Source organism: Dendropsophus ebraccatus, chromosome 5 (assembly GCF_027789765.1).
Source record: "Dendropsophus ebraccatus isolate aDenEbr1 chromosome 5, aDenEbr1.pat, whole genome shotgun sequence".
Lineage (NCBI taxonomy): Eukaryota > Metazoa > Chordata > Amphibia > Anura > Hylidae > Dendropsophus > Dendropsophus ebraccatus.
Window position 1 is genome coordinate 46,729,045 of NC_091458.1, and position 27,376 is coordinate 46,756,420.

Below are 27,376 nucleotides of genomic sequence, written 5' to 3' on the forward strand. Positions count from 1 at the left end.
TGAGAAGAAGGAGTGAAGCCTGTCCCGTGGTCCATCCCACACACAGAATATTTCTCAATGAATATTTCTCAATGAATGTTAGCAAAAATCATCATGATTTTATACATAGTTAAAGTGACTGTACCACCAGGCCCAGGCTGAAGCACTGGAGGTGGGCCAACCCACCCTTAGTGGGAAGAAACTCCAGCCCCTCCATGACGTGACTCCATTAGAATCAATGGAACCCTATCATGGAGGGGTGGCTCTAAGGGTGGGCCGGCCGCCTCCAGTGCTTCAGCCTGGGCCTGGTGGTATAGTCACTTTAAGTTTGAATTGAGACACATATGCATTTGCATACAGGGGGGCCGTGTTCGCTGAGCCCTGGCACTGTGGATAGTAAGGGCCTTTGAACAAGAAGTAGTTCTCATATAATACTACCATTAAGAGGTAAAAAAAAACTCTGTCGGGTGGGGGCGAAGTCACTGTCAGATAGTAGCCAACTTGTGGCATTGATTCAAGAGATGTATACAAGCTAATAACGTCTATAGTCACTAGTCCTGTCATCGGGTAACTTCCCTGAGGATATTCAGGAATTGGGAAGTGTCCAGCAAGAAGGAGGGGGTCCTCCTGATTAAAGGTGTAAGGGTTTTTTCAAGGTAGATCATGGTACATAGGGGACTTAGAACAGAGTCTACAGAGGCGACTATAGGTCTGCCAGGAGGGTTGTCCAGAGTCTTGTGTACTTTAGGAAGTTCATTGTGTCAATGGTACCATTGGAGCCATGAGTAGTGAGGACCTCGCAGACTTTGGACTGTATGTCAGGCCCCCAGGTTCCTGGACAGTGGCCTATATGTGTGAATATATGAATAAATAAGCATCCATGAACGTTGGTGAGTGCCAGGTCTCTATACTACTATTTGGACTTCTCTACTTCGTGCACCACAGCTCCACAGAGTGTTGTCCCTCTTCTATACATATGCTCACCAAATGGACAGGGCTATAAACAAAGAGTCCATGGCCATTCCTCATGCACAATCTACTACAATTTACGTCTGCTAGGAGGTGTAAACTGTAGTTGATATCAATGCAACACAGGAAGCCTCAGATGAACTAAAGGCGGTCTTAGTAAATTACACCCCACCGCCTCACTCTGTCAAATCAGGCTGCATGTATATCTGCATATTTACTGCAGTTATTGCCACAAAGACCTTTGTCCCCAGTAGCAGCCGCATGTCAGTCCAGTCAGGAAGGACTCTGATTCTCCAGCATGTGGCAGCACTGGCTCACTACTAACCCTACTGCTCTGTCTGTCATTTCCTGGTAATAAGAATGACCCTTTGAAATGTGGACGTTTCTCCACTCCAGCACACCAGGGATCAGGTAACGTCAGGTGGATGCTGTCCCCCAGTTCTCCAGTATTATTATCATTGATATTAGGTTATTGGATGACCCTGCCTGTGTAGGAAGCCAATGAAGCACCGCCAAAGAGGATTATAGAGCAGATTTCTAAAGGTAAAGGCTCAAAATGTTTATTCCTAAATCATAGACTTTGATCTTACAATGAGGAATCTGGGTTTCTTGGGCTCAACAGAGGACAAGACTCTGTCGGTCCGTCCTTACAGAACACACATGTCCTCTTTAACTGTATAGTAAACTTTTTTTTAAATGCAAACATAGCAATAGAATCTAGGAAGTGATACAGCGTATGTAACAACCAATAGTGGTGGCAAGTAGTTGTCTAGTAAGTGTGTTGTGTGGCTTCTCTGACTCTGTTTACTCTCTACCCTGCTACTCACTTTATCTTAAGTAAAAAGTCTGCAGTTTTTTTTTTTGTTTTTTTTTACCAATATACAATGATAGCTATTTGTGCATTTCCTTATGACTATACTACATGGTCACCTGTTGGGGTATCATTAAAATCACCTGCCTAATATTCAATGGGTTTTCTTGATGTCAACAAAATAGTCATGGACTCCACAAGACCACTAAAGGTGTCCTGTGTTATCTGGCACCAAGACATTGATAGCATGTCAAAGGGTACCTGTCACTAATAACTTCAAATCTAACCTGCTGATAACCCCCTATAGCGCCAGGGACACTGAGGAGGAAGGTATGTATGTTACCTTCCTCCTCGACAGCGGTCCTGCGCTGTTAAACTATGCTCCGGAGCACTGTTAGGAGCACTGCCATGTCATCCAGTCCATCCTTTCTAATGATAATCAATGGGGGGGGGGGGCAGATGATGCGGCAGTGCTTTTTTCTTATAGACAGGTACTCTTTTAGGTCCTGTACTTTGTAAGGTGCAGCCTCAGTGGATCAGACCTGTGTTACCAGTACAACCCACAGATGCTGCTGCCTTCAGGGAACTCTGTTCCCATGAAGGGTTGTAAATGGCTTCCTCATGAATGCCAGGGTCCAAGGTTTCCCAGCAGAACATAACCAAGAGCACTACACTGCTTCCCCCAGCTCGCCTTTTTGCCATTGTGCACCCTGGATCTCTTCCCCAGGTAAGTGTATTACTCATACATATAGCAATGCATATTAAACTATATGCATCTCCACTACTTACTTGTTATAGAGCTGTCAAGCTCATATATGTGCCCACTTCTGTAATTGAGGCTTTTTTCAAGGCTAGGAAGTTTCACTATTAGGTGTATTACAAACATGGCACACATTTAGGGTCACACGTAGATGTGAAAAGTGCACAACCAAATGTGTATTAAAGAGGAACTATCAGCTGGTTAGAAGAATCTAACCTGATAGCTCCCTAGTGGCCACAGGGCTCTGAGGATGAAGGTATGTCTCTTACCCTCATCCTCTGCGTGGTTCCTATGTTGTTAGCTCTGAAATCCTCTGCCTGGTAAGCCATTAGGAGCACTGGGGGCAGATAATTATACCATTATACCTCCCAACATCCTGTATAAGTCACTATATGGTAAAGATATGGTGATAATATTTGTTTCTCATATAACAGTAATAGGTGGTGTGGCTGTAGGGGCATGGCTATAGGAGCGTGGCGTATTGCAGTGACTGCTCCTCTTTCCTCCCAGCAAAAGTTGGAAGGTATGGGATAATCATTGGGGGGGGGGGGGGGGAGTTCGGTGCTCAGGGCGGTAGTCATGCCCCCAGGGCTCCTAAAAGCTTACCGGGCAAAGGATTTCACAGCACAGGAATGGCATGATGGTAACAGACATACCTTCATCCTCAGCGCCCTTTTCCCACTAAAGAGCTACTATCTGCAGGTTAAATTGGTCTAACCTGCTGATAATGCCTCTTTAAGTATTGTACCTGGATTTGTTTCACATGCACAAATTGATCAGGATATATACCCACCCCCTTCCATCCCAGGAGGTATTGTTTTGAGACATGGAAATACAGGTAAGCAGCAGGGAGCAGAAGGCTTGAGTCATCTTCTTCCACCCACACAAACCCTTCTTTCTCAAAACTTTCTCTCTCTCTCTATACTATATATATATATATATATATATATATATATCAGGGTAACATTTCTTAAAGTGACATGCATACTGTCTTTTATATGCAAAGAGTTGATGAGGTTTACTCCCCTTATGCCTTTCCTCGCTTCCTTTCACTCCTATTTTTAGTTTACATGGGGAACAGCTTTCTGCCAGTCATCCTTCCAAACACTAAGTTGTGTGTCCCGTGTGATTTTGGATGTGTTTTGGTAGAAACTATACTAGAGTATATGTGCTAAAAGTAAAGCTAAAAGTAGAAAAGGTTTTTGACAAATTAAATATTAACTTTCTGATGTAAGTAAAAGTGAGGCTACTTGTCCCTTCCCCCATCCAAGGCTAAATTTGTATTCCAATGGCCAAGTGTAGGAGTGGAAAAACAAACAACACAACCCTACCCAGCTTTACTATAGGCTAATGGGGGTAATGTGGAAAACCTTTGTGTGCAACCAAGAAGATCATCAACACCAACTACTATATAGGACTCACAACTGGTAAGTGGCGTGCACCATTCTAGTGCACTTTTATGCATGGATGGTTTGTTTTATACTAAAGCAAGGCAAAAGGGAAACCTTGAGTTGCATACGTCTGCATCCAACTTACTAGCAATACATGGTTGTTGTTTTTTTAAGCATACCGTGCTTTATCTATTTTGGGTGCTCATTTTTATTGTGTGACCAGCAAGCCCATTGTATCATGATGCTGTGTTCCTATAGGCTTTATGTTATACTTTTGTTTTCTCTATGTACTGAAAACTGGTAAAGACTCGGTAGCCCATGTTATGTATTATATATGGGGCGGCAGGCTGACATGTGGGTTAGCACATAGGTTTGAATCCCTACAGCCAAACAGCTGTATACTGTGTATATGGCCTTCTTGTGTTTGTGTGTGTTTTCTCTAGGTATATCGGTTTACTTCTACACCTTCAAACCATATTAATAATGCTATATATATTATATAACATAGTTATCATAGTTATCTATTGCCATGTTATATACAACTAGATTCAACTAACTTTCAAATACATTTTCTGTATTAATTCTTCATAGTTTTCAAGATTACTGCTTCCAGTTATTAAAGTGGTTTCCCCATCTCACAGTGATTTCATAGTGTTGCAGGACAAGCTTTAATTTTTTTATTGTAATTTATAATGTATTGAAAAGTTTAAAAAATATTTTATTAATTTTTTTTCTGGACCATGCGGCCTGAGTAAAGTGGTACATCCCGCTGCGAGTATGTAAGTTAACCCCCCAGTGGCTGAAGCATACATCACCTCCTCCCTGCTCCGGCTTGATTGACTGAGCGGGACGTCCTGCCGACAACCATCGAAGCAAGCCATAGCGGGGTGGAGGTGAGGTATGCTCCGGCCATCGGGGGGGTTAACTTACATACACGCAGCGGGATGTCAATCCCGCTGCTGGAATGTATTCTCATAGGGATGCACTGACACTGGATCCGCAGCGGATTTCACTGCAAATCCGCAGCATGAAATCCGCTGCGCATCCGGTACATGTGAAGGCACTCTTTATGGTTTTTTTTTAAGAAGGCCTCAGTAACTTCTAAGAAATTCACTAAGCAGTAGCTATGCAATGGTAACTCTAATCCACTTCAATGGGGAAAAAAATTGCAAATCAACTAACATCAGAAAGTTATACAGGTTTGTAAATTACCTCTATTAAAAATCTCAAGTCTTCCAGTACTTATTAGCTGCTGGATGTCCTGCAGGAAGTGCTATCTGCTGCCACCACTGGAGAGGTTTTCTATGGGGATTTGTTACTGTTCTGAACAGTTCCTGTTACGGACAAAGGTGGCAGCAGAGGGCACAGTATCACCCTGTAAAGAACACACCACTTCCTGCAGGACATACATCAGCTGATAAGTACTTGAAAGGTGAGATTTTTTAATAGAAGTTATTTACTTCTGACACCAGTTGATTTTAAAAAAAATTCTTTTTGCCAGAATACCCCTTTAAGGAGTGATCCAGGCTTAGATAAACATGACTGCTTTCTTCTAAAAACAGCACCACTCTTGTTCTCTGTTTGGGTGTGATTCTGCAGCTCATTTCCATTGCAGTGAGTGGAGGTGAATAGTAATACCATACACAACCCGAGGAGAAGGGTGGTGCTGTTTTTTAAGAAAGTAGCTATACTTTTTTTTCTAATTGTTGATAACCCCTTTAAGATGGGAAGTTAAAGGGTCACTGAGTTTTAATTGGTCAGGGCTAAGTGTTCAGACTCTTATGGTGGTTTTACACGGAACGATGTATCGTTCGAATTTGCACGATAGCGGTCGAATTGGAACGATAATCGTATGTGTAAACGCAGCGAATGATCAAGCGACGAGCGAAAAATCGTTCATTTTGATCTTTCAACAAGTTCTCAAATCGTTGTTTATCGTTCGCAAAAAATTCGCAGATCGTTCAGTGTAAACAGTCTTCCAACGATTTCCCCTATGTGTGAGATAGGCTTAAGCGATCGCAAAACGAATATTTCGTACGATGTATCGTTCCGTCTAAACGCCGATCGTTATAAAAAAAAAATTGTTCATTCAATATCGTTAATCGTGCGATAGGGCAAATTATCGCTCCGTGTAAAACCACCATTAGTCTGACCTAGTCACTAGAATGAGCTGGGAGAAGACCACAATAAGTACCTTCTTTACTGTTTCTCTGCCATGTGACCGAGAGGGACTTATAATGTAACTCTATGGGGCTGTTTCTGGGCACAAACGTAGAAGCAGTGCTCAGCTGTGTGCTTCTTTCCCTACTTGTTTTAGGTATTGGTTGGGGTCTGAACACCCAGATCCTGACTGATAAAAACTTTGAACATGTCCCTTGGCCATATGAAAAGTTTTTGGAAAACTACAGTGGTACCTTGGTTTAAGAGTAACTTGAATTAAGAGCGTTTTGCAAGAAGAGCTCACAGTTTTTCAAAATTGTAACTTGGTTTAAGAGCATTGATTTGGTTTAAGAGCTCCCTGTACTGGGAAGAAGCGGAAGTGGGGGCGGGGCATGGCCTGTAAAGCGTGGTCTACAGCACAGTACTCTGACCCAGGAAGTCTCCCTCACCTTCCAAATCATGGCAGATTCACTTCAGGCTGGGGCTTGCATCAGGGGACAGGACTGCAGAGGTAATCTCTTTATGATTGTAACCCCTCTCTCCCCGGACAGAGTTCTGCTATACTGTGCTCACCTCTGCCCTGCTCATTCCTTCATGCTTCCTACAGTCTCTGTCAGCCCTTGTTTCCCATCCTCTCCATTCCTGCTATAATGTGCCTGCATTTACATTCAGCTATTCACACTGCTGCTATAATATGCCTGCACTTACACTCAGCTATACACCCTGCTGCTATAATGTGTGTGCACTTACACTCAGCCATTCAAACTGCTGTATATAAAGTTTCTGTCACTGTCCTTCTGCACAGCTTTGTGATTCTCACTTCCTGATTGGTCCATGCTGAACACACACCCCTTCCCCATTGCTGTCATGTGACACCAGACCTTTGACAGCAGCCCTGCTTTTTCATTCTGGCCTGTTGTACTATACTTCTGTATTATGAGGGTCTGCATCTCCATTCTGTATCTACAAACTTTTTCCGCACTTACTATACATTATACTCGACTTGCTGATTGCTATACTGTACAGTAACTGATAATATCAAATATTCAACTGTTTCTCATTGTTTCTTTCTTCTGTTCTACATGTTATTCACAAAATGAAAAATAATAATTTTTTGGATGTGGAACCAATTGTCTGCATATCAGTGATTCTTTATGGGAAAATTTGCTTTGGTTTAAGAGTGAATTTGGATTACAAGCACAGCCCCGGAACGAATTATGCTCGTAATCCAAGGCACCACTGTACTAGGAAAACTGTCAAAATGCAATTTACTGCAACACAATAGTATTGCAGTGTATAATAGAAGCAACTGCTGGTTCACATTCAATAGGGGAGACCAAAAGTAAAAATGTAATACAATAATATCAAGGTAAAATGTGATAAAAACAACAATTTCTCATTTATAATGTTAAAAAGCAATATTGATATTGCTGTATCTAGAAATGACTGAATTCTTAAAATATATTTATCACAGACAGGGAATACTATAGAACCTACCTAGTGCTAGAATTGCTGTTTTTTTTTTTCACCTCAGCTTCCGAAATACATTGATCCACAAGCAATCAAGAAGCTGCATGTATGTGAAATAATATCAGCTCCCTATAAATAAGAAAAGACCTCGCACAGCTCCAAACATACAAATATAGGAAAGGTATAGGGACCAGAATAAGGTCATACAAAGCTACGTAGAAAAAATACAAAAAATAAAAACTATGGGGGAGATTTATCAAACATGGTGTAAAGTGAAACTGGCTCAGTTGCCCCTAGCAACCAATCAGATTCCCCTTCTTATTCCTCACAGACTATTTGGAATCTGATTGGTTGCTAGGGGCAACTGAGCCAGTTTCACTTTACACCATGTTTGATAAATCTCCCACTATTGCTGTAATCCTACTAACCTTCAGGATTTGTGAACAATATAAGGCTATGTTCACACTACGTAAAAGTACGGCCGTTGTTGCCGGTGGCAACAACGGCCGTACTTTTGGCGCGGTGGAATAATGCCTTACTTTCAATGGGATCCTGGCCGGAGCGTATACACATCGTGTGCGCTCCTGTACGGGGCCGGAAATAACTGACATGCCGTAGGAAACCATGTCAGTTCACACTGTGAAGTGAGCGGCTCATGCTTCATAGTGTGCAGGGGGAAGCTCTGATGCGCCCACATCAGAGCTCTGCGGCCAGTGATATTTTACTGCCCCCAGCTTATAAACTCAACAACAGTTCATAAAAATAGAAAACTTTTGTCCCATGTCTGTAATAATAAATAGATGGATCCAAGATGTTTTGGAAGCTGGAAGAGTTGACCTTTAAGTACACTTATAATGGATGCTTTAAAACATCCTGCCCCTTGAATGACATTCCTTAATGTTTATGGGAAAGTGGGGGCTGGGAGCTTAAACAAAGGTGTCACATTCCTGGACACATTGGGAGAGGAAACATCTGCCCCCATGTCCCCATAGCAGGTATTTATCGCGATGCTTTATACAGTATACTGTCATTTTGTTCAGCATGTTACTTACATTTTATTAGACTTTTATAGTTTTATAATGTTGTGTGTTTGTTCCTGTAATAGATGCTGCTCCACAAGGCCTGGCTCCTGCTGTTCAGCCTCAGCACTTCCTGGCCTATATGTGCAAGCCTGGACACAGATAATGTTCACAATGTCACTTCAAGAAATAAGGCTCTGCGAATCAGAAGAACTGAACTTAAGCAGAATGTATCCTATCTGGAAGAGGCCGAGAAGGAACAAGGATATTATCTTAAACAGCTGTTCCACCAGTATGGCGAAAATGATACATTAACTTATGAGGGACTCACTTTACTGCTGGAGAACCTGGGACTTGGTAAAGTGCAGGTAAATGGTCACATCAGGGTAAAATGATAGAGGAATTTCATTTATTTCATTTCATCCATTATGCAACAGCAACACAGTGACGTCCGTCACAGCATCATCATCATCAGCGGTTTCCATATACAGTAATATATGGCAATGCCTAGAAGGGATGAAAAAAGATGAATGGAGATCCCGTCTACTTTGTCAGCCTGCAGATTCTTGCATGTTTCTAATCCAAACAGTCATACAGTATGGTAGAAATCTAACAGAGAAAAGAGGCGATCATCTGCAGGGAACAGCTATGGGGCAGAGTTTAGCCAATCTTCATGGGCAACTACTCACAGTGATGTGGGGGGACTCCCGCTGTCAGTTATCTTATATCCGGACACAAGAGAGTAAAGATAAGAGAGGAGACATTGCGGATCTTCTGGGACATGTGCAATTGGGGGGGGGGGGGCAAATAGCTAATTAACATAAATAGCAAAGTTATATAACTTTGTAATATGTGTTAGATAATGCCGGAGTTCTCCTTCATCAGGGTACTCCAGTAAAAAAAATTGTTTTCAACTCAACTGGTTAAAGTTATATAGGTTTGTAAATTACGTCTATTTAATCATTTCAAGCCTTCCAGTACTTATCAGTTGCTGTATGCCCAGCAGGAAGTTGTGTATTCTTTCCAGTCTGACATAGTGCTCTCTGCTGCCACCTCTGTATGTTACAGGAATTGTCCAGAGCAGGAGAGGTTTTCTATTGGGATTTGCTACTGCTCTGGACAGTTCCTGACATGGACAGAGGTGGCAGCAGAGAGCACTGTGTCAGACTGGAAAGAATACACCACTTTCTGCAGGACATACAGCAGCTGATAAGTAATGGATACCTGGAATTTTTTTTAAATAGAAGTAAATTACAAATCTGTATAACTTTATGACACCAGTTAATTTAAATAACACCCCCTTTAAATAACAGCAGAATATTTATGCATTGTGTGAGCCCGACCTATAGACTTCCACATGTGGCTGAAGTACGACATACAATCTGCACTGATGGCTAATGCATTTCAGCTGCATGTCTTCTGCAGACCCTGTGTTTTCACCTTTATAGATGAATAACTGGTGGGAAACCAAGTTGTTCTTGAGTTGTCAGTTTTCAGTGGAGAAGAAAGAGAAATTACAGGTTTCTGTTGTTTAGACACTGATAGGAAGCCATTAACGATTTCGGCCTTTATCCCCCCCCCCCCTCCCCCTCCTTCCAGGTGGTACAGATACAACACAGAGAACTGGGACATGACCACGTCTCTCATCTGGATATCCTTGATGTCCAAGAAAACAAACACAGACATGTGCACTCCTCCTGGGACCATCTGTCTGTCCCCTCCGGCCCGGAGGAAGCCTACTATAGAAACAGGTGCATTTTATATCACAACATTAAACTTTCATATAACATTTATTTTCAAAGTATTTCAGAACATTTTACTTCTGATGAATTTTCATCTATTACTATAAACTTTGTATTTTGCAAAATGATCTTTTCTCTCTTCCCTGGGAGGATAGTCTGAATGGCAGCTCAAAGAAATCACAAAACAGCAATCCGGTAACAACAGAGCCACTGCCTAGACAAAGCACAGTGCATAATGGGAAAAGAATGGATGGGAACCACCAGCAAACAAAGTGGCAACCCAGAGACATCCTGCAACACTTGCTTAATCTTCATCATACCCACCAGCATGAAGACGTAAGTCACTTCTGTTTTGCATCAATCTGATAGACTGTACAAGGTTGAGTAGTGCAATCCTCCCTTAGGTCTGGGCCTTGTTATTCCAGAGTAAACCCGATGGAAAAAAAAAAAGTTTCCTCCATGAATTTCTATGGTTAAATCTTTTTTATTATTATGAAACCAAATGCATAACAATTCGCCAATAGAAGTACAATGACACTTTAGGTAGGCGACAAGGAACAATGGTGCAAGGATCCAACATTAGGATGGAGAATCCAAAAGCAGGAAGTATGTAGCGGGGGGAATGACCCCAGAGTCCAACCGGGGCAAACAATGAGAGTCTGGTAAGTGGTGGAAACAGTCCTCGGGCAGGTGGTTTCCTTGCCACCAAAGTAATTTTGCATCAGAACAATAACAATCAAACACTTATCGATGTCATCTGGCATCAAATTATAATAAGTAATGAGTTATAGCTGGAACCAAAGGTAAAAAGGAAAGGAAAAAAGAGGATCAGAGAGAAGAGAAGAAAGAGGGGAGAGGAGAGGGGGCAGGGAGGGAAGGGAAAGGACAGGTTTGCACGGGAGCTGACCACCCAGGGGATGCCTCCACGATATCGGTCCTGAGGGCTCCTATGCCTATCAGCGGAGCCATGCCTGAAAGGCATCTGTGTCTCGGAACATGTCCCAGATCAACCACGTACGTTTGAATTGGTCCTGCTTGTCCATCTCCATGAATTTTTATACGAATTCCTGAAGTCTGAATAATAAGATGGCAACAACTCTCATATCCTGCATAATCTGCCTTAGTGACAGAGAAAACCCCAGGGGTTAATCTTCTGTCCAAGCACAGCCGCTAGCTCAAATAGTCAGAGAGATCCAGCACCTGTTGGCTAGCACTTGAAAGGGATTGTCCAGGAAGACAACAATTGATAGGCTACCCAAAGGATAGACTGTTAATAGTTCATTGTTTGGGTGCTGACATCTGACTCCCTTGCCGAACAGCTATTTGATGCCCTCACTTCGGTGAGCTGAGGCTGCAGTATGCTGGTGCCACCGCCACATAGGGAGCAGAGCCAACTTTTTCCAGCTCTGTTCTCACTGTGGTGTGGACACTAAATGGCTGATCAGCAGGGTAGTTGGGTGTCAGCACCCTGCCAATCAGATAGTAAAAGAATATCATGGGCTACCACTTATTTTCTCCTGAAAAACCTCTTTAATGCTATGGACCCAGTAGTATACAAGTTTTACCAACACCTTATATGTTTCAGGCTCTTGAGTAATTCTTAAGGGGCTTTCATACCACGTTTGTGCCTTCTGAGACATGGATAAAATGGGAAGCTGACATCTATCTCCCTCTTTACAGGGAAGCCTCCACTTTGTGCAGACACCACACTCGGGAGGCCATGAATTTTGTATGTAATATGGTGGCTTAACACAGACTTGGAATGATCAAGTAAAATGGTTACATTTGTCTTTGGGGGGAGGTCTACAGTGTAATGGGGTTTAGGCTGGAGGGTGGTGGAGGCAGGTTATTATAACTACTAGTTATTCTAACACTGATAGAGAGACATCATACAAGGCGGCATGCATGCAGATCATATAAATCATATCAATATCCCCACAGCAAATATTTATAACTGCTGTAAAAACTCAAGATTTATTACAGCTCAGCTATAAACTACGACCATTACTGGTTTGCAGAATATCCACACGTTAACTTTATTGGTTTGCCTGTGGGTTTTCCGCTGCCACAAGTATTTAGTCGTAAGAACTTTGAGTTTCAATAAATGACTTTATGACTTTATAACCCTAAGTGGTGTTGCCTCTCTGTCCGGATGATTGATAAGCCACTGGCTCTGGTTTGTAGGTCTATCATATTCCTGCAGTATAGATGGTATTTACAGTGTGCTGCAATGCTGCCTAATACCTTATATTTTTACATTGTATGGTGGCAGCACTATATAGTAGGTAATGTATGTAGTTTTTTTCACATTATCTAACATAAAGCTGTCTAAGTGTATACACAATGTGTGTCAGATCTTGATACTTTTTATATCTTCCTGATACTGTTCAAAGGGAATCTGTCACTAGGTGTATTCTGCCTTTAATGTTGGCAGCATACACTAGTGACAGAAATGCTGAACAGAATGATGTATTTCTTACATCATCCTGCTCGGCTGTTCTCCTAATATGCAGGAGAGTGGACTTTGAGCCATGCCACTCTCTCTACCCCCTAGCTGCTGATTGACAGCTTTCTGCATATGTACAGTATAGATTAAACAACTACCAATCAGTGGCTGGTGGGCAGTGTGTGCAGGTGCTCATGAATATTCAGGACAACTAAGCACACACACATAATGAAGAGGACTAGCTGTTGTTGCTATTCAGGAGAATGCGTGCAAATCAGCTGCACAGAACATTGTAAGTGATACATAAACCTACTTTGTCTCTGGTCAGTGTTGTTGCAGTGTTGTTGTGGCACTTTTTCATTCAGTTTTGAGCCAAGGCCAGAGGTAGATTCAAATACAAAGGAAGTATTAATACTTTTTGCTGGATTCACTAAAGAATGCATCAGTAATGGCTTTCCCCCCCAAAAAAAATCATGAATGTATGTATGTATGTATGTATGTATGTATGTATGTGAAACCACCCTTAAAGGGGTTGTTCGGAATTAATTAGTGATCCTGCCAGGGCTGTGGGTGTCGTTACAATAATGTATGACAACAGCGCAGAGCAGGCGGCCTGGGAACTGGCAGTTGCGGTGAAGCTGGACAGGTAAGTATACAATACTATCATGTCCCCTGCAGCCCTGGCAACACGGCTAATTAAACATTTATCCCAGACAACCCCTTTAGGGGTGCCCCTTTTTGTAATACTTGCACCCTGTTAACTTCTGTCCTCCTTTCTACACTGCAGTGCCTCAATGTAACACAGCTGCTTCTGAACTTTGGGCTTGGCTGGGTGTCAGAAATTACGCCTCAGCAGTTCACGTTACTGTGCCCAGCGCTGCTCTACCAGATTGACAGTCGTGTCTGCATCTACCACAGTGATCAGCTGTCTGATCAGTCCACAAACTCCCAACAGTCATTGCTGAAAGGTTTGTATACCTTGAGTACAAAGTTTAGCTACTGACATTTCTCTTTCCACCACTGGGGGCACTCTTAAAATGTAGCTCACTAGATGTTTTAGTACATTGTGCTATTATATATATATACACTCATCGGCCACTTTATTAGGTACACCTGTCCAACTGCACGTTACCACTTAATTTGTAATCAGCCAATCACATGGCGGCAACTCAGTGCATTTAGGCATGTAGACATGGTCAAGACAATCTCCTGCAGTTCAAACCGAGCATCAGTATGGGGAAGAAAGGTGATTTGAGTGCCTTTGAACGTGGCATAGTTGTTGGTGCCAGAAGGGCTGGTCTGAGTATTTCAGAAACTGCTGATCTACTGGGATTTTCACGCACAACCATCTCTAGGGTTTACAGAGAATGGTCCAAAAAAAAAAAAACATCCAGTGAGCGGCAGTTCTGTGGGCGGAAATGCCTTGTTGATGCCAGAGGTCAGAGGAGAATGGGCAGACTGGTTCGAGCTGATAGAAAGGCAACAGTGACTCAAATAGCCAACCGTTAAAACCAAGGTAGGCAGAAGAGCATCTCTGAATGCACAGTACGTCGAATTTTGAGGCAGATGGGCTACAGCAGCAGAAGACCATACCGGGTGCCACTCCTTTCAGCTAAGAACAGGAAACTGAGGCTACAATTTGCACAAGCTCATCGAAATTGGACAGTAGAAGATTGGAAAAACGTTGCCTAGTCTGATGAGTCTCGACTTCTGCTGCGACATTCGGATGGTAGGGTCAGAATTTGACTTCAACAACATGAAAGCATGGATCCATCCTGCCTTGTATCAACGGTTCAGGCTGGTGGTGGTGGTGTCATGGTGTGGGGAATATTTTCTTGGCACTCTTTGGGCCCCTTGGTACCAATTGAGCATCGTTGCAACACCACGGCCTACCTGAGTATTGTTGCTGACCATGTCCATCCCTTTATGACCACAATGGACCCAACATCTGATGGCTACTTTCAGCAGGATAATGCGCCATGTCATAAAGCTAGAATCATCTCAGACTGGTTTCTTGAACATGACAATGAGTTCACTGTACTCAAATGGCCTCCACAGTCACCAGATCTCAATCCAATAGAGCATCTTTGGGATGTGGTGGAACGGGAGATTGGCATCATGGATGTGCAGCCGACAAATCTGCGGCACCTGTGTGATGCCATCATGTCAATATGGACCAAAATCTCTGAGGAAGCTTCCAGCACCTTGTTGTATCTATGCCACCAAGAATTGAGGCAGTTCTGAAGGCAAAAGGGAGTCCAACCCGTTACTAGCATGTTGTACCTAATAAAGTGGCCGCTGAGTGTATATATATATATATATATATATATATATATATATATATATATATATATAAATTTTTTTTTTTTTGCATACTATGGGGTTGCTATGGTGGAATAAAAAAAAGTGCTATTTCTAGACTTCCGTTTAGAGATGAGAGAACCTCGAGCATGCTCGAGTCCATCCGAACCCGAACTTTCGGCATTTGATTAGCGGTGGCTGCTGAAGTTGGATAAAGCCCTAAGGCTATGTGGAAAACATGGATATAGTCATTGGCTGTAGCCATGTTTTCTAGACAACCTTAGACAACCTTTATCCAAGTTCAGCAGCCGCCACTAATCAAATACCGATCATTCGGGTTTGGATGGACTCGAACCCGAACTCGGTTCGCTCATCTCTACTTCCGTTCATGTAACCTAGTCTGGAAGTGCATCAATTTTGACCAGCTAAGAGCAGTTGACAGACAGGTTTGTCCTCCCAAGGCTCCTCCCAAAAGTGAGGGACACAAGCACACAATACATCCTCCTATGACTTTATACATGGGGAATTCAGCCTATTGCACTTTCCAATGCCACCGCCGCCACTTTGAGATTCTCTGTCCTATTTTTAGTGCAAAGATATTTTTTCATGCAGCATTATACTATTTTGAAATCAGTGGAAATTATAGAAATCCTGGACCAGAGCACATACCCTCCCCCCCCCCTCCCCATTCAATTTCCCCTACTGTGCATCTTCTTACCTCTCCTGTAGCTTGTGTTGAGCCTCCAAAATGAAGCTAGGGCTTATTTTTGGGGTAGGCTTTCATTTTAGTGAAACACAGTATCTTTATAATATGTAACAGCTTTGTATTCTACTGTTTTTCCTCTCTTCTCTGCCCTGTAGTGCTCGGTTGGGGGGCACTTGCCGTCACAGTGATCAGTGCCCCTTCACTCCTGGCTGTAGCATTTGTTCCACTTCTCAGGCGTCCTCTCTTCCGCTATCTACTCAAGTTCCTGGTGGCCTTGGCTGTGGGGACTCTATGCGGTGACGCTTTACTGCACCTGCTTCCACACGTATGTCCCAAATTTTATTATTGCTTTAAATTGGTGTGTGAATGTAGAATATCTTGTATTCAGTATGGGAACATTTTCAGACAGTCCATAACATCAGGGCTGTAAGGGTCTTTTTTAAATAGCAGAGATTAAAGATTTAGTGCAGAAGCTGCTAGTTATTATATTACATATTATAATAACAGGTTTTGGCCTGTGTAAGCTCATTATGTGACATACAGTTTTCCACACCTGCACTAGAGATGCAATTAGATTAATTCTCAGTTTAGGAAAACTAAAGGCCCTGTGCTTGCTTCAACTCAGGACGTGCTGGCAAGTCCATATGCGGGAACGCAGGTTTAAAATGGACGTGCTGATACATCCTTATGCGGAAAGGGGTTAAACAATAAATACATCTTACTTTCACAGTGCCAGAGAACTAGGAGTGTTCTTGTCTTGTAAGCACTGTATCTCATTGTTTGTATATATATATATATGTGTATATATATATATATATATATATATATATATATTTCCCTATACGTCCTCAGCAGCAGCACAAATGGGGAAGATCCTATCTTCCTGCAATGGTAGGACAGATGGTACTAATAAAAGATTGATTAGGAGCCCTATAAGAAGGCCATACAGACCCCTCCTCCGTGTTTTTTTCTGTCCTCCTGTGGGACAGGTGGTAGGAGAGGGAAGCAGGCTCAGGCCTATGTTTGTGTCTGACTTTCCTTTCCAAAGTTTCTTCCTTTCCACATGGTCGTGTGGAGAGGGGAAATTTATAAAAATGTTGTTTTTCCTGCTCTGCTGTATCAGAGAGGAGATTATTTACTTTTTAGTAGAGTTATCACTCAGCTTCTCTGCTGTATGGAGCCGCTGTGTGAGGAAAGCCAGGAAGCTGCTGCAGTAAGTATCATGGTGCTGCCAGACCTGTGTCCTCACCTGGGCGGCTGCTGCAGTAAGTATCATGGTGCTGCCAGATCTGTGTCCTCACCTGGGCGGCTGCTAATTTTCTTGATACTTCAGCAAGGTAAGATATGCTGCTTTTTCTTTTGAGCTGGAAGCCTGGCCTGTGTGTCAGGAGGATTATTTGATATATATGTTGTATTCGGCTTTTACGCCTCAAATGTTTTGTTTCAATGTCTTTCACTTTTTTTTTAACATTGGTTGTGCAAGTCCTGTTAGACTGCTTCACTATATGAGTGACCTATGTGACTATAGTGTGTATACATGAACACAGCTTTAACGCTGCTAGTTGTGTATTTAGTACACCTGCTGTCTCATTATTTTCTCCAGTACTGCTACAATGAAGCTATGAAACTGTGTATGTGTGTGAACACAGCCCTAGAGCTGCTAATTGTGCACACCTATTGCCTCATTACTTTCTATAGTACTGCCATCAGATGATGCAGTGAAGCTATAAAACTGTGTGTGTGCACACAACCCTAGAGCTGCTAGTTGTGCAGTGTGCACACCTGCAGCCTGATTACTTTCTATAGCACTGCTACCAGATGATGCAGTGAAGCTCTGAAACTGTATGTGAACACAGCCCTAGAGCTGCTAATTGTGCACACCTATTGCCTCGTTACTTTCTATAGTACTGCCATCAGATAATGCAGTGAAGCTATAAAACTGTGTGCACACAACCCTAGAGCTGCTAGTTGTGCAGGGTGCACACCTGCGGCCTGATTACTTTCTATAGTACTGCTACCAGATGATGCAGTGAAGCTCTGAAACTGTATGTGAACACAGCCCTAGAGCTGCTAATTGTGTACACCTGTTGCCTCATTACTTTCCATAGTACTGCCATCGGATGATGTGGTGAAGCTATAAAACTGTGTGTTTGTGTGTGCACACAACCCTAGAGCTGCTATTTGTGCATTGTGAACACCTGCTGCCTAATTACTTTCTATAGTACTGCTACCACATGATGCAGTGAAATTGTGTGTGTGAACACAGCCTTAGAATTGTAGTTGTGTAATGTGTATACCTGCGGTCTGATTACTTTCCAGTATTTCTATCAGATGATACAATGAAGCTATAAAACTGTGTATGAACACAGCCTTAGAGTTATTGTGTAGTGGTAGATACACCTCCTGTGTAATAACTTTCACTAATACTGCTAACAGATGACGCAGTCACCCTATGGAGCGTCTGTGTGCTACTCCAGTGCTGCCATTTAAGAATGCAGTGAAGCTACTGTGTGTGAACACGGCCTTAGAATTGTTAGTTGTATACTATACACCTGCTGTCTATTTACTTTCACTATACTGCTATCAGATGATACAGTGATCATGTGGACCTTCTGTGTGCTAACATTTAAGAATGCAGTGAAGCTACTGTGTGTGAACACTGCCTTAGAATTTAGTCGTGTACTATGTACACCTGCTGGTTAATTACCTTCGCTAATACTGCTATCAGATGATGGTTATCATGTGGACCTTCTGTGTGCTGCTATTTAAGAATGCAGTGAAGTTATGAAGCCACTATGTGTGAACATTGCCTTAGAATTGTAGTGTACTGTGTAACACCTGCTGTCTGATTTCTTTCACTATACTGCTATCAGATGATGCAGTGCCCTGTGAAGCTGCTGTGTGTGAACACAGCCTTAGAGTTGCTAGTTGTGTACTGGATACATCTATCTAATTACTTCCCTAATACTGCTATCAGATTATATAGTGACCGTATGGAGCTATGTGTGTGAGCAGATGCTTAGAGCTGCTGGATGTGTACTGGATACACCTGCTATCTGATTACTTTCCATAATACAGCCATCAGATGATGCAGTGATTCTATGGAGTTTTTTTTTTTGCGCTGCTCCAGTGCTGCTATTTAAGAATGCAGTAAAGCTACTGTGTGTGAACATGGCCTTAGGATTGTAGACATGTACATCTGTGTACTATCTGATTAGTACTGTTATCAGATAATGCAGTGACCTATGAAGCTACATGCTTACAGATGCTGGATGTGTACTGTGTATACCTGCAGTCTAATTACTCTTTAATACTGTGTACACCTGCTGTCTAGTTACACTCTGTAATACTGATATCAGATGATGCAGTGACCCTATGGAGCTTCTGTGTACTGAAGGATGCAGTAAAGCTATGAAGCTGCTATGTGTGAACACCGCCTTAGGATTGTTGGTTGCATATTCAGTGCACCTGTGTGTCTGATTCCAGGCACTCTGCACTAGTCTGTTAGTCGGCCGGTCAGTCTGGCACAACTTCCATCCTTGGATGTAGCAGGATTCTGGTAACAGAACTTCTGGAGGCGTACAGATCCTGCAAGATTCCACTTTCAGGTGGCAGGGAATTCATTTGTAGATTGCAACTTTTTCTCAGAGACAATGACTGCTTAAGATTTTACATCTGAATGATAATCTACAGGCTGAACTGGATGGAGTCCGAGGTCATGGCTCCTTCAGACGCACAAAGACCTTGTTCAGAAAATAATAATAATAATAATAATTAATGAATAAAATAAATGTCTATATTACTATAGCTGAGCAGTATAGTTGGCTGCCCGATCCCCACGGTTTGGAGACTGGTCCTTTGTTGTAAGGGGGCAGATGTTCACTCCAATATAAAGAGAGTTGGATCTGTATTGGACATTCTCATGAAAGTTCTTTTTTTCTTATGATCAGGTCCATTATCTGCCCCAGTCTAATAAGAAGAGAAGGAACTTCTACTTTTGTTCCCCATTCCGTAGGAATTCTAGTACGGAAGGTAAAGGAAAGAATCCTGCACAAGAAGGACCAGATGTCTCGGAGGCCTTGGGGATGGGAACAAGAACTTGTGACTACGTCTTTTCTGATAATTTATTTCCATAATGAGAGAGGTCTGTACCAGTGTTATATGATAGGAAAGGCTACCATATTGAATTTTGATCTGTGGGTCCCTCCTAGAGCGATGTTATCTGACCGTGTATACCTGTATGCGGCCTCCTCTGAGGAAGGTGCTGTATGTAGGATCTATGATCTGTGAGTCCCTCCTAGAGGGATGTTATCTGACCGTGTATACCTGTATACAGCCTCCTCTGAGGAGGGTGCTGTATGTGGGATCTATGACCTGTGGGTCCCTCCTAGAGAAGGATGTTATGTGACCAGGTATACCTGCATGTACCTGTATACAGCCTTCTCTGAGGAGGCGGTTGTATGGAGGATTTATGCTCTAGTTCCCTCCTAGAAGAAGGACGTTATCTGGCCATGTATACCCACATGTACCTGTCTACAGACAAAAGCTGCATATTCCTTTACATCAAGACCCTTTGTACAAGGCAATTGGAATTCTTTTCAATTTACAGCCCTTCTGTCTGGAATCATCTTGGCTCCATCTACAGTCACCAAGGTGATGTCTATTGTACTTTGACTGTCTGAGAAAATTGAAGCTCATCATTGTTTCTGGCATGGAACAATTCCTAGGGAGGAGAATAGATCCCCAGTCTGTGACTCTCTCTTCCTCCAGAGAGATTACAGAAGTTGACACAAGTCGGGGTTCTCGGCACTCCCCAGTTGCTGTCACTTCATCTGATACCCTTGGGTCTTATGTCTACACTGGAAATAACACCCAGAGACAAGGATAGCTTTCCCTGCTCAATGGCAACAGTCTCCCAATAAAGTGGGTAGAGAAAACCATTGATGTATCAAGCACACAGTGGGGCGCTTGTATGCAGGAGCAACGAGCAAAGGAGCCTTAATCCCCATTAGAGATGTTGCTGGCATCCAACATATGAAGGGAATACTAGTCCACTCCAGCACACCAATCTATGGGAAGCTATCAGTATAAGATCAAAACCGCATCTAGGATGGCGCATATCGATCTTTTTAGGGGCACTAAATCAGTAGCATGACCACTGGAGGCAGGGGCATTTTGTCTGCTGGCAATCTATGCTGCGATGTAATCCTGTCGGAAGAACGGTCTCTGGACCAGAAGCTTTCTGGTAAATCGCATGGAGAATAGACCTATTCCTATTGAAGGTTCAAATTGGAAAACCTTTTTTCCTCACTCCTATAAAGCCCAGAGTCTTGCAGAATCTCAGACAAGGTTGGGCCTTGGTCAGCCTCATTTGCCCCTATTGACCCAAGAGGGCATGGTTCACAATGGTGAGCCCCCTGCCTAAGAATCTTCTGGGAACTCTCCCAGTCTCCCCAGCTACTGACACAGAGTAGCAGAGATTACCCCCAGCGTCCCTGCCAGGTGTGGGCAGAGTCTAAAAATCTTGCAAGTAGCAAGTCTCGGGTTTCATGATGGCCTCTTATGGCGCTAATTCCATAGGAATAATCTGGAGGCTTCTGTACACCCTCAGTTAATAACTCAAGAGGGCAGGCTTGTCCGAAGCTTGACTGCCGTTAACAAGGTGGGAATTGATATGCTGTCAGAGTGGTAACCACTCTTCTGCAGTCCAGAGCCACAACTGCCTACAGAACCTACCTGAAGGTAAAGAAGATGTTTGAAGCCTGGTGGGTGAGTCTCTTCCACATCTCCATTGTTACAATCCATTACTCCTGCCAACACGGGAGAGAAGGAGCTTCATCCCTTAGATGTGGGAAGGGCTTGGAGCATGTATATTGAACGGGCAAACTCCTTCAGGAAATCTAACCACTTATTTTTATCCTTTGCAGGGAAAAACAAAGGATGCAGGTCATCCAAAGCTTCTCTGTCCAGATGGATAAGGGAAGTCATCTCCATATGCTACCAAGAAGCTGGATTACAGGTACCTGGTGCAATCAAGGCATATTCAACGAGGGCAATATCATCCACATGGGCTGAAAAAAGATCTGTACCCTTGGAACAAATATGCAAGACTGCCTCATGGTCGTCCGTCATTACCTTTGTCAAGCACTATAGACTAGATATTCACGAGTCAACCAGTTTTTGGCTCAGCCATTCTGTCTTCTGTAATGTAATGGCCCTCCCTAGTCTGTTTTCATAGCTTGCTATATCCCCATTTGTGCTGCTGCTGAGGACGTATAGGGAAAGGATAATTTTTTACTCACCGTAAATTTTCTTTCCTGTAGTCCGAAGCAGCAGCACAGACTTCCCGCCCTGATTTAAACAAACTATTTATGCAGCGTACCTTGATTGTTTTAATGCCTTATTAACTAAGATTTTATTATGAATTTTAAATTATTTTTTTTTTTTGTCGTTAGAATTGACACACGGAGGAGGGGTCTGTATGGCCTTCTTATAGGGCTCCTAATCAATCTTTTATTAGTACCATCTGTCCTACCATTGCAGGAAGATAGGATCTTCCCCATTTGTGCTGCTGCTTCGGACTACAGGAAAGAAAATTTACGGTGAGTAAAAAATTATCCTATATATACACACACACACACATATACTTTACAATACATTTTCCTTCAGTGTTTATAAAGATGTAGTAGATGTAGTATCAACTAAGGAAAAAAAAAAAAAAAAACTAATCAGCTGCTGTATGCCTTGCTGCAAGTGTTGCCTTTTTTTTTCAGTCAGAAATGGTGTTCCCTGCTGTCCCCAAATCCCAATAAAAAAACCTTTCTTGCTCTGGACAGTTCCTGACATGGACACGAGGTGGCAGCAGAGAGCAACATGTCAGACTGGAAAGAATACATCATTACATACAGGGCATACAGCAGCTGATAAGTACTGGAATACTTAATTTTCTTTTTTAAGTAATTTACAAATCTATACAACTTTCTGGCCCAGTTGAGTTCGAAGCAATTATTTCTCTGGGGTACCCCTTTAATTTTTTTTTCTAATCATGTATTTATTTGCTTGTTATGTTCAGATATAAAAATAACTGAGAATAAAACAATGCTGTTGCAGGCACAGCAGGATCCTTCAGAGGACAGACATCATGGTGCATCCCACTCATTGGACCCTGTCCTGAAGGGGTTGTGTGTACTTGGTGGCATCTATTTACTCTATCTTATTGAAAATCTGATGGGTTTACTGAGACAGAGAAGGAAAAGTAAGAAGGTGACTGGTCTAGTATCATTAGAATAATATTCAAAGTGTTGATTTACATTAAATATTAACAAAATGTTCACCTGTAGAAACGTCCTGAAGTTAAAAGCCAGGCCCAGGATGAAGCCTGCACTACCATTCTTTGGGATCTTGGACATCCTGTTGGTAAGTACCACAGTGATACATAGTAAAGGGTAGATTTATCAAACATGGTGTAAAGTAAAACTGGCTCAGTTGCCCCTAGCAACCAATCAGATTCTACTTTTTTATTTTCCAAAGAGTCTATGAGGAATGAAAGGTGGAATCTGATTGGTTGCTAGGGGCAACTGAGCCAGTTTCACTTTACACCATTTTTGATAACTCTCTCCCTAAGTTTTTAAGTTGTTTTTTTTTTTGTTTTTTTTTTACATTCTTGAAGCAATTTTTTTGAAACAAAGCCAGAAGTGGATCCATCAGGGTACAGAAGTATTTGCCCTTCATTTATATTTCCTATTCCTTTTGAAGCCACTTCTGTCTTTGGCTCAAAAAATGTATGAAATTAATTTATACGCATTAATAAATTCACTTTTAGGGTACATTCACATATACAGGATCTGTGGCAGATTAAATGCTGCAAATATCAATGTAACTAAATTATTTAAAGGGGTTGGCCACTTTATAGTAAAATTTCTCAGTGTACAGTATTAGTAAGTGTACTCACTGTATATACTGACAGCAGCTCCCTGTGTACCTCATAGAGCTAATATCAGACTCCCCTCCTCCAGGCTGTGCTGCCCTGCTCTGTGGTGTTTCTATCGATGAGATGGCTGATATGGAGGAGCATGTGACCATGCCCCGCCCCCCAGTGTCCACCACTGAGCCTGTATATGCCTATGGTGGACACTGGGGGGGCGGGGCATTTAGCTGATCATCTGCAGTCACGACATCATGTCAAGGTTGTTGTATATGTGCAAATAATACCCTGTGTACAGAAGAAAATATTACATTGCACTCTCTGTTTGGCACATGAAAGGTTAACATTTGTAGGTTTTTATAGGCCCTGAGTTTTGTGAGACAACAAGGCCAGCTGATGGCTGTGAACAGAACCAAGAGGAACAGGTTGACGTACTAGAGACCAGCAGTCAGATGGCTCATTCACATCATGGCCATTCACACAGTGCATCAGGTGGCGGCATTGCAGAGTTTGTGTGGATGGTTCTTCTCGGGGATGGAATACATAACTTTACAGACGGCCTGGCAATAGGTAAAGCATCATCTTTGGCTTCACTTTGTAGTGTCCATGTAAATTATGTGCACCACATCTATGAAGTGTATTAGAGATTTTTCCAGTGGCGGCCAGAAAAAGGGACATAACTTTTACAAAGGGGCATGCCGCAGTTTAAGACAAGTAATAGTTGGTGTGAGCTTACGGGCCTTTTACACGGGCCGATTATCGGCTAGGATTGTTGCAAGAAAACACCTGATCCTCATTTGATCTTAAATTTTGAAGCCTCTCAAAAGACATCGCTATCGGCCGCAAATCTCCTTATGTAAACAGAGGATGTGGGACCGATAACAATAAAGACAAACTGGAAGCAAGAATATGCCAATATCCATGCTGTCAGTTTTCAAATCATACTTACCTAGTGTGCTGCTGCTGTAATCTGGTATCCTGTTCTTCGGCCATCCCATCCAGACGCTGTATCTTCAGACTGCTGCCTTCTCTAGAATGATAGACAGCTGGAGGACGCAGGGCCTGATGACACAGTAGCTAGATGGGAGAGCCGCAGAAGAGGTTGCAGAATCACAGCAGTGCACTAAGTAAGTATGTACTGCTGTGTGATCTGGAAACTGACAGTATGGATATATGTATATCCATGCTGTCAATTTCCATGGCTGCATGAACGGTACATGGATTGTTCGTGCAGCCCATGTAAACGCACTTCAAATAAGCACTGATCTCGCTGATTGGTGCTCGTTTGGTCTAAAAATTAGACCATTTTAGTAAATCTGGGCCAATGCTTGGCTATGTAACAGCAGGTTCAGATGTGTATGCAGGTATGAAGATTATCCTGATTAAACAGTATTTGGTTCTTTCTACAGGTGCTGCCTTTTCAGCCAGCTTTTCAGGTGGCATCAGCACCACGGTTGCTGTATTCTGCCATGAACTGCCTCATGAACTTGGTGAGTATTAAACTTTACATTCACTAAACATGTAAGAAAGTTTCTAAAATGTTGTCTTAGGGTATGTTCACATCTCGTTTTTTTGTCCTCACTTCGGGCTACACGTCAGGAGTCAGTGCAAAAAGGATGGTGACAAGCAGCCCACCGTGCGGCCGACGGCCACATTGACTTAAGCAGGACGGAGTCATTATGTGACTGTGTTCTGCTCATTTGCGGGACGTACACGGCTTTTGTGCAGGACTCAAAAGCGTGGTCGACCACGCTTTTGAGTCCTGCACAAAAGCCGTGTACGTCCCACAAATGAGCAGAACACAGTCACATAATCATAATCATTTAAGTCAATGTGGCCTTCCCAGTGATGTGAACCCAGTCTAAGGGTATGTTCACATCTCGTTTTTTGGCCTCACGTCGGGCTACACGTCAAGAATCAGTGCAAAAAGGATGCTGACGTGTAGCCCGACGTGAGGACAAAAAACGAGATGTGAACATACCCTTAGACTGGGTTTACACTGCATTTTTGCAGTCCGTTTAACGTATACATTTTTAAAACGTTAATGTACACAAAAAAAGGGTCAACCACAATTTTTGTGTACCCTAAAAAAAAAAAAAAAAGCATCCGTTTTGATTTTTTTTTTTAAATAATGGTAGTAAATGTGAAAACGGCTGCAAATGGATTGCACACAGTTGCATCCTTTTTTTTATCCAACTGAATCAATTAAATACTTTTAGGTGCATTAAAGAATTCCATATACCGCTGTCCGCCGATTCCTCCATAGATGCACTATAATACATTTTTTATATATCTGTGTAGATGCTAGAATTTAGTTTTGTGTAACTTAAGAAATTTTTTTTTTTTCCCAGGAGATTTTGCAGTCTTGCTCCAGACTGGTGTACGGATGAGGAGGGTCTTACTTTTCAGCCTGATGTCAGCCTTTCTCTCATATCTGGGCATGTTGGTGGGAGCAGTCGCCAGCCTGAGCTCAACTCAAGTCACTCCCTGGATATTTGCAGCTACTGCTGGAATCTTCTTATATGTGTCTCTTGTAGATATGGTATGTCAATGTCACATATCTGATAATGACGTCATGTGTGGGAATATTACCTAGGCTTCCATATGTCCTTTTCAGTTCTGTTTGCACTTATAGCATAGTTTCACACTACGGAACCCGAGCGGAGAGTTACAGACGGATTCCATAGCTCATACCTGTTCACGGCCACATCTCTCCGCCCAAGCCATAGACACCATTCTATGCACGGGCGGATTGTGCATTCCACCGAAAGAATTGACATGAAGGGCAAGGGGCTGCTTTTGGCTTTTAGCAGAGAAAATATATTTCTGCAAACATCCAAAAGCCCCAATGTATCCATAAGACTCCATTTACCCAGTGGAGTGAAGAGTATCTTTCTGGTCTTTTTTGAGTGTACTGTAACGCAGTCAGCTTCCCCCGTCAATGTAGAAGTATAAAAAATGAAAATGTATGACACAAGGGTCTCTACTGCAGCCCCCCAGCTTTTGCAAAACTACAATTCCCATTGTGCCTAGAAAGGCAAAGCTTTGGCTGTCCAGGCATGATAGGAAGTGTAGTTTTAAAACAGCTTTAAGGCTGCAGGTTTGACCCCTGTGCTGTATGGAATCAATTGTTTTAGGGCAAGTGTAGGACAGACAAATTGGGGGGCAGGGCTAAATTTCAATACACCATAGGGGGGGGGATACTAAAACCAGGTCTCATACGCCAGTCTTAAAAAAAAAGCCAATATCTCTAGTATATGACTTTATTTTCAGCTTCCCCAAATGCTGCATCGTGAAGCATCGGACCTCGGCCAAGGAAGGGACTATATCCTCCACAGCACTGGCTTCCTGCTTGGATGCGGCATAATGCTGTGCATCGCCCTGTTCCAGGACCAGATGGTGTTTCAACACTTATAGGAAACCAAGGATGACATTGTAATTATTCATTTCTATGTTTACAACTGGAAAGTGGATTCTGAAGACTTCTACATACTCTTATAGGGGGATCAGTGATATCCACATCAGTACTAATTTCTGTGCATTTTGTCCAACAATACTCCAAGAATTCCAAGGACTCAGCACTCCCACTAGTACTCATTCATCATAACAATGTGAAGCGACTGGACTGTAGTGTCATACAGTCTCAAGAAGAAGCTGCTATAATTTACCATGTGTAAAAATAAAATCTTTGTATTCTA

At 42.5% G+C, this 27,376-nt stretch overlaps 1 protein-coding gene across 4 annotated transcripts; it reads left to right on the forward strand.

Annotated features, from left to right (window-relative positions):
• The first annotated feature begins 1,230 nt into the window (after positions 1-1,230).
• Positions 1,231-27,376, forward strand: SLC39A5 (solute carrier family 39 member 5). 4 transcript variants are annotated; one of them, XM_069970043.1, is made up of 12 exons: positions 1,231-1,491; positions 8,646-8,927; positions 10,159-10,310; positions 10,457-10,637; positions 13,535-13,715; positions 15,910-16,079; positions 22,865-23,017; positions 23,095-23,170; positions 24,042-24,248; positions 25,088-25,168; positions 26,030-26,220; positions 26,952-27,376. In XM_069970043.1, exons 2-12 carry the CDS (start codon positions 8,646-8,648, stop codon positions 27,093-27,095), a joined length of 1,818 nt encoding a protein of 605 aa, XP_069826144.1. In that variant the 5' UTR covers positions 1,231-1,491; the 3' UTR covers positions 27,096-27,376. The 4 variants fall into 4 exon arrangements, with proteins under 4 accessions (XP_069826144.1, XP_069826143.1, XP_069826146.1 ...); XM_069970042.1 differs by lacking the exon at positions 1,231-1,491 and adding an exon at positions 2,328-2,486; XM_069970045.1 differs by lacking the exon at positions 1,231-1,491 and adding an exon at positions 3,802-3,946.